The 7990-nt window shown below is 54.7% G+C and overlaps 1 protein-coding gene and 1 long non-coding RNA gene across 4 annotated transcripts in view; one reads left to right on the top strand and one right to left on the bottom strand.

Moving 5' to 3' along the window:
- Nucleotides 1-7990, top strand: part of PRKAR1B (protein kinase, cAMP-dependent, regulatory, type I, beta) — a 188156-nt gene that overhangs the window by 116742 nt on the left and 63424 nt on the right. For all 3 annotated transcript variants that reach the window (XM_011956921.1, XM_011956922.1, XM_011956923.1), the window contains 2 exons: nucleotides 4443-4504; nucleotides 5689-5735. In XM_011956921.1, coding sequence (XP_011812311.1) covers nucleotides 4443-4504; nucleotides 5689-5735 — 109 coding nt within the window. The remainder of the gene's footprint in view (nucleotides 1-4442; nucleotides 4505-5688; nucleotides 5736-7990) is intronic.
- The window catches only part of LOC105522406, a 13341-nt gene continuing 8594 nt past the window's right edge, over nucleotides 3244-7990 (bottom strand). The window contains exon 2 of the long non-coding RNA XR_001003436.1: nucleotides 3244-3878. This is a non-coding gene — a long non-coding RNA (uncharacterized LOC105522406). The remainder of the gene's footprint in view (nucleotides 3879-7990) is intronic.

The following is a 7990-nucleotide window of genomic DNA, read 5'->3' as shown; positions in this document are numbered from 1 at the left end:
TCATCCATCATCCATCCATCCATCTACTCACCCACCTGTTCATCTACCCACCTGTCCATCCATCCATCCATTCATCCATCATCCATCCATCCATCCATCCATCCACCCACTCACCCACCTGTCCATCCACTCACCTGTCCATCCATCCATCCATCCATTCATCTACTCACCCACCTGTTCATCCACCCACCTGTGCATTCATCCATCCAGCCACCCACTCACCCACCTGTTCCTCCACCCACCTGTCCATCCATCCATCCATCCATCCATCCATCCATCCATCCATCCATCCATCCATTTGCTCACCCACCTGTCCATCCATGTGTCCCTTCATCCACCCACCCATCCAACCATCCATATTGTACTGAGGACCTTCTGAGTCAGACCTGGGCTCGGCACTGCAGCCTGCAGTGAACATGTGGTCTCCATCTCAGAGCTCAATCAGCTGTGGGAGGCGGGGAGTCAGCCGTGGGAGGCGGAAGCCATCTGCAGAGTAAGAAGTACAGGAACTGAGGTGTTGCAGGAGGGGGAGGCATCAGCATTGGGAGTGGTGTAGGTGGAGGCTTTCAAAAGATTTGTGATCTCTGAGCCACAGGTCAGATGGGACTGGAACCCAAGACGGGCCATTTCCTGGAAGTCATTCTGACTGAGCACTGCCGGCCAGCCGCGACCCAAACAGCAGGGCCTCCTTACCGGGCTCCTGCCCAAAGAGATCTGGTGGTGTCCATCCCAGATGCCCAAGTCCTCAGCCCCCGGCTTAGAGACCAGTCCAGGGCACGGATGGAGACAGAGACAGAGGAAGGGAGGGAGAGGGACAGAGAGAGGGAGGGGTGGGTGAGAGGGAGGCATGTGCACTGCTCGGAGGAGGACTCTGCACCTAGGGAAGCCAGACAGTGGAGGAGCGTTGATGATCCGGGCTTCAGCCTGACTTCACCTCTTCCTGGCTTCTTGACCTTGGGTGAAGTTACTTTGTGTCTTGTTTCCTTATCTGGAAACTGGACAGAACAGCAGTGCTGACCTCATAGGGGCGGGTGAGGATGGAGCGAGAGACAGACCAGGGGCTCTGCCCTCAGCCGCCGCAGGAAGGGCTGGCTGGAATGTCTTCGTGTTTTTCTTTCTCTTACCAGGCCTGAGTGCTAGGGGGCTTTCCGTGTCCCCGGAACCCAGCACAGCCCCTGATGCAGACGAGCTAAGCTGTGTTTGTTGATGGGGTGGGGAGGGGCACCCCCATGTGAGACGATTTAAAATCTGAGCCAGCAGCTTCACTTAACCTTCCAGAGTGACTGCTGGATTAGAAGAGAAAACTGTTTTTCTTTTTACAGACAGAAGAGGCCAGGGCCTTTTAATTCCATTAAGCGCTGAGAGAGAGGAAGGCATGGGGGTTTTGTGTGAAAGGGGCAGACGGTGGAAAAGCAGGGTGAAGCTGTGCAGTGGGCAGCGTGGGCAGGGCTGACCGTAGCTCGGAGCTGTTGCCTGGAGACATCTCTGTTCAGGCCTTTGTCGGAGATGAGCTGGCGACATTCGTGCATTGAAGTTTCTTCTGAAGAAAAATGGGGCTCCCAGACCTTTTCTGTAAATGAGGCCGGGCTCCCTGGGCTCTGCTGATCACAGAGCTGGGGACTAGGCTTCTCTGCAGGTACACACCTGGGGAGATGAGGGACACCTGTGTGGCCAACAGAGCAACCCAGCGAGGCTCATTCAAGAGGCGCTCCAGGAGGGGCTGCTCTGGACGGGGCCACGCCCAGGCACCTGGGTGTGTGGAAAGTTGACTTTCATTGATACTAAGGACTGAACAGCCCCGTGTGGAGATCGAAACCTCCCAGGAGAGGTTTCAGCCGACCCCTGCCTTTGTTCAGGCTCCGGTAGACGCACGTGAGTGGAATGTGAGCCTCGAATCATCGGGGTGCAGCCTCCTTGACCTGCCCCCTCTTCGTGGGGAGTTCTGTGGTGTCCATCATGGTCCAGTGTGTGATGGCAGGAATCAGAAGCACTGGAAGTGTCCATCTGGGCAGGAACGGGTGAAGGAACGAGGGTGTTTGTATAGAGAATGCCAAGTAGGGCGGTGCAGCGGCTCACCCCTGTAATCCCAGCACTTTGGGAGGCTGAGGTAGGAGGATCACTTGAGGTCAGGAATTGGAGACCAGCCTGGGCAACATAGCAAGAACCATCTATTAAAAAATAAAAAATAAGCAGGTGTGGCGGCACGTGCCTGTACAGTCCCAGCTACTCAGGAGGCTGAGGTGAGAGGACACCGTGAGCCCCGGAGTTTGAGGCTGCAGTGAACTGTGGCAGCACCCCTATACTCCAGCCTGGGCAGCAGAATGAGACCCCGTCTCTTCAAAGAAAAGAATACTAGGCAGCGTAAAAGGAGCAAAGAAGCTTCAGGATTTGTGTTTTCACCCACGTGCATTTCAGAAAATATGTGTCAGGAGGGAGAATAGAATTGCAAAAGGGTATCTTTATGTCAGTGACATGCAGTGATGCAGACACCCCTGGCAATGCACGCTTTTCACGGGTGCACACGTGTGATCACGGATGCCCGTGTGTGAAGTGGTGACACAGAGCAAGCGTGTTGGAGGCGGCACTTGGCCTCCACACCCGGGCCCTAGCAGTGATGCCAGACAGCTTCCCAGGAGAGAGCAGTGGAGGCAGCGTGGTCCTGAGCCGGGTGGTGGGGGGTACACAGTGTCCTTTTGATTACTTATGGCATTTAATGGAATATTTTACCATTATAAGTTGAAATTTTTTTTTTTTTAAAAAAAGAGGGAGGAATTGTAAAATGATTTCTTAAAGATCTGTTCATTCTGAGAACCCATTCTTTTGTGGTTTTGAAGAAATGCAGTTTAGAGCATAGTGCCAGGACGGCTCCTGCAAATGTGCACCAGGGAGCCTGTGGCCAGGAAACGTCCCCACCGGGGCCAGGTGCCTGGGACTGGGGCTGGGGCAGCATGGCCAAGCCCCACCACCCAGGTGGGCAGACGGTGGAGGCCCCCAGCTCTCCCCCAGCCCTGCCACCCACTGACCCCTCCCCAGGTGGGAGGACAGTGGAGACCCCCCCAGCCCTCCCTACAGCCCTGCCACCCACTGACCCCTCCCCAGGTGGGAGGACAGTGGAGGCCCCCAGCCCTCCCTACAGCCCTGCCACCCACTGACCCCTCCTGCAGTTCTGCCCCCCTCCCGGAGGAAACAGGAAACTGAGTTGCCTGGGAAGTTGGGAACAAGGACTCAAAAAAGAAGCATTTCTTAGAGAGAAAACAACCACTATTTTAAGAATGCCTTATTCATGGGCCCTGGAACCAGGAGGGTCAGGGCTGTCTGGATCTTTGATTTCATATTTGTTTCCTGGGTGGTTCAGCCCCCATCCCCATGAGTCAGGGTGCACCTGTGGGCCGGCAAAGGTTTCCAAGAATCTCCTTTTTAAGTCATCAGGGTGGGCAGAGGCTGCCCTCGGAGCGTCCCCGTGGGTGCACTCCCTGCCTGGGCCTCTGGTTTCTCTGCATCACATTGTGGGCTAAGTGTTCATTGAGGGGTCCAGCCTCCGAAGGTGGTTATTGCATCTATTAATAAGAGTGGGACGCTGGCACCATGTTCTGGGGCAGGTGCCTCTCTACCTTCCTGGCCGACGGGTGCTTTCCCACTTTTCCCAGGCACCTCTGCCAGCTCTCCCATGCCCCTTGGGTCCTGTTTGCATGGTCCATTTCACATCCAGATTTGGAACACTGGACAGTCAGGCTGCCCGGTTGGCACAGCCCCAAGACTTGGCCTCACCAGCTTCGAGTTTGCGTGTCACGAAGGGTCTGTGTTTTCCACAGAGAGGCTCCGAACCTCCCTTCTGTGTCAAGGGTCCCAGGATTCTCCTTCGACTGAAAGTGTTCTCCCTGAAAGGAAAAAAATGCAGATTGCTGGTTGTATTCTAGTAGAATTGTATTTACTGGCGGGAGAATGTTCACAATCGATTGTTACTTTTGTTTTTCTAAATGGAGTTCAAAATGCACGTTTGGTGTGACCCCATTTCTGTAAAAACCAAAACAGCAAACTGCGTCTGTGCACAGAACAGAAATGGGGCTGGGAGGCTGCATGCCCGGGGCTCGCAGTGCCATCTCCGGCCCTCGAGTCATGAAGGATTTCAGCTTTCTTCTTTGAACTCTCATGGACTTTCTCATTTTCCCTGATGACTGTGAAGTGATTTTTGTGAAGTGAGGGGAGGAAGTGAGGGGGCCTTTGTGCACATGGCCCGGATGCCCGCACGGTGCAGGGTGCTTTGAGGGTCTGTGATACCTGAGATGGTCACTGCTTCCCAGGCTGGCTGAGTCGTCTCTGGGTCTGGGATGCCTGCCCGCCCTTCTCCTTGCCCACCTGCCCTGGGAGGCGGCCTCCGCGCTCTGCTGTTTAAATGTCCCCACGCTGCCTGCAGCCCTAATTTAGTGTGTTTTGCTTTTCAGTGACATATTCGATGCCATGTTCCCTGTCACTCACATCGCTGGGGAGACTGTTATACAGCAAGGTACGTTCTGCCTGCTCCTCTGAGCCAAAGCCCAGAGGGGAAAAATGGACTATGCACTTAAAAAAAAAAAAATAGTATAAGGCCAGGCATGATGGCCCACGCCTTTAATCCCAGCACTTTGGGAGGCTAAGGCAGGCGGATCACCTGAGGTCAGGGGTTCGAGGCCAGCCTGACCAACATGGTGAAAACCTGTCTCTACTAAAAATAAAAATTAGCTAGGTGTGGTGGCGGGCGCCTGTAATGCCAGCTACTCCAGAGGCTGAGGCAGGAGAGTCCCCTGAACCTGGGAGGCGGAGGTTACAGTGAGCTGAGTTCACGCCATTGAACTCCAGCCTGGGTGATAGAGTAATACTCTGTCTCAAAATTTAAAAGTATATATATATATACTTATACATACATACACACATATAATATGCACATATGTGTACATATATGCCTGTATATGTGCACACATGCATGTGTACATGTATATATACACATATATACATGTGTATGTATAAAATAGATACATGTATGTATAAACTAAGTAAATATAAAATAAAATATATACATGTATGTATAACACTAAAGTAATATAATAGAATTACACACACACACACACACACACACACACATATACATGTATAAAACTCTCATTGTTAGGCTGGGTGCAGTGGCTCACGCCTGTAATCCCAGCACTTTGGGAGGCCAAGGCAGGTGGATCACCTGAGGTCAGGAGTTCGAGACCAGCCTGGCCAACACGGTGAAACCCCATCTCTAGTAAAACTACAAAAAAATTAACTGGGCGTGGTGACAGGTGCCTGTAATCCCAGCTACTCCAGAGGCTGAGCAGGAGAATCGCTTGAACCTGGGAGGCGGAGGTTGCAGTGAGCCGAGATTGTGCCACTGCCCTCCAGCCTGACTCCATCTCAAAAAAAAAAAAAAAAAAAAACACAACAAAAAACAAACAAACAAAACACCTCTCATTGTTTACAGAAAATTCACTAATGAAACTTTATAACAGGCTCTTTAACGAGTTATCTCAATGTTTCCATAATCTTGTCATTAAAAAAGAATTGATGGCACCCAGGATGTTGCCTGAGGAGGGTCTATGCGACAGTGTTGCAATAGTTGTTTGCAAGAGAAACTGTAACTTCTATGTCTTGATGTGCTTTGTATCTGTTGACTTTCTTCTTTTGTTACAGGGAATGAAGGAGACAACTTCTATGTCATTGATCAAGGGGAAGTGGATGTGAGTATCCATGTTTTTGGAAAATAGTGCGTCTTTGCGTGTCCTGTGTGAAGACTTGCCCCTCTGTGCAGCACCAGGCCCCCAGCAAACACTGCGCTGAGTGCCGTATTTCTAGGGTTTCAATCTAGAAATGTAATTGCTGTGTCTTAGAAGAGAATATGGGAATATCAGAAGTGCAGAGGGAAGCGAGAGTGATGCTGGTAGGTGGCGGCAGCGGCCACAGGTCTTCCAAGGCCGCTGTCTTCTGCTTGTCCCCAGGCTGGGACTGCTGGGTGCTGGCCAGGGTGGTTCTGTTTGACCCAGCACCATCTCCACATCTGAGACTGGTGAATACACCAGGCTCACCCACCACATGGGATGTTAACGTGTCAAAGTGGGTGGGAGAGTGGTGTGCTTACAGAACCCATAGGACCGACGACGTCACGGTCAAACAGCGGCGGCCTTTTCCGCTTGTGTTCGGCTCCCCACTCAGAACGTCCAAGCCATGAGTTGGGTCTCACTGTGTCATCTTCCCACTCTTGTCTCAAGAGCAGAGGGACCCATCCTTTTATGAGATGCTCCCACTGTTTTGGAAGGAGAAGCGTCCCCTCCTCTGGAGACCCTGTCCGTGCCCCGTGGCCAGGCCGGGATGCCGGCATCACCCCTGGCCCTACAGCCTGGTCTTAGCCAGAGCCTCTGGCTCCCGTCTCGTCCGCCGCCTGGTTTAGAGCCCGGGTGCTCTGGTGTGAAGCTTTGAGGTCCCCACATCCTCCGCTGGGCTCCCCCCCGACAGCAGCCTGACCTTGCCAGTGCCGAGCAGATGGCGTGGCCTCTGGGAAAGCACCTCTAGGAGTTTGTTTCCCTTTGAATCAGGCCTGAGCCCCTGACGCAGTCAGCGGGAAGGACCTCAGTGACACCATCCTCCCTTGGTTCCTGGAATCTGCCTGCACTGGCAGCCCCAGGGCCTTGGTGTGTGCCCCCTGCTCTGCCGGGAACCCCGTTAGCTCCTGCTTCTCCTTCTGCTAAATGTCACTTCCCAGTGGGCGTCCGCAGACATGTCCCACGCCTCCCTCGAAGGAGCCTCTGCGGCTCGTGGTGATGACCTCTCCTGAGACCGTCTCTTTACGGCCTTTGTGCACACGGCCCGGATGCCCCCACAGTGCAGGGTGCTTTGAGGCTCTGTGATACCCGAGACGGTCACTGCTTCCCAGGCTGGCTGAGTCGTCTCTGGGTCTGGGATGCCTGCCCGCCCTTCTCCTTGCCCACCTGCCCTGGGAGGCGGCCTCCGCGCTCTGCTGTGCAGGCAACGCCACCCCCCACTGCCCGGCACGAGCTATTTCGGGGTTTGTCCTCCGGTGGCTGTGCCTCTGTCCAGGCCACGCTATTCCGGGGAGGGCATTTTCTCATTTGTTTCCGTGGCAGCCGCAGACTCTGTCTCCCATCGTGCCGTGTTTCTGGGAACCTGAGCAGGCCTGCTCTGTTCCGGAGCTGATAGCACAGGAAATGACTCAGGGGTCCCACCTCCCCGCGAGGGGCTCGTGCCTCAGGCCCGGCCCGCACAGGCAGGGAAAGAGCCGGTTTCTCTTCTCCCTGGTGTGCTCTGTCCTGAGCCGGAACCCACGGGCTGGGCCCCTAGACCGGGCCTCTGGGGCAGACCTTTGTGTCAGGGAGTGGGGTGCTTCTATCTCCCCCAAAGACGGAAACTGAGGCAGGTGCCAAAGGTCCCGGGGACTGCCCAGCCTCAGAGGAAGTGTGGAGGGGGAAGGCTGGAGGGCGGCACTGGCAGGTCAACCCTGGACTCAGCTGCCAGGCCACAGAGTCATCTCCTGCTGGCTTTGCTTCGAGTTTAAAAAAAGCCCAGCCCAGGAAATAGAGAAGACAGAGGAGGATGCGGCCAGCATCCCAGCCGGGCATCGTCCTGGGGCCTGGGCTCATCCCAGGAGGTGGCCTCGTTGTGCCCGGTGTCCAGACACCAGGGCCTGCTGGGGGGCTGCAGGGAATGGGGCTGAGCCCCCAGCAGACAGGGCAGGGCTGATCCCAGAGCGACCCTGGCAGCCCAGGCCTGCCCAGTGGTCAGCAGTGCTGAGGGCAGAGCCGCCTCTGGGGGAGGTATGGGATGGGCGGGTTCCTGACTGCACCCACCGCTTTCCCCAGCCCCAAATCTCATGCTACTCACAGCCCCTCTTCCAGTTCACACACTGGGTCCTGGTTTCACCATGTCACCTCCTCCCCCATCCTCTCCACTCTGGGTCCCAGTGTCACCTCCTCCCCCATCC

This window comes from Colobus angolensis, unplaced genomic scaffold, assembly GCF_000951035.1.
Source record: "Colobus angolensis palliatus isolate OR3802 unplaced genomic scaffold, Cang.pa_1.0 Scaffold43, whole genome shotgun sequence".
In the NCBI taxonomy this organism is placed as follows: Eukaryota; Metazoa; Chordata; class Mammalia; order Primates; family Cercopithecidae; genus Colobus; species Colobus angolensis.
This window is presented reverse-complemented; position numbering and strand designations above follow the sequence as displayed.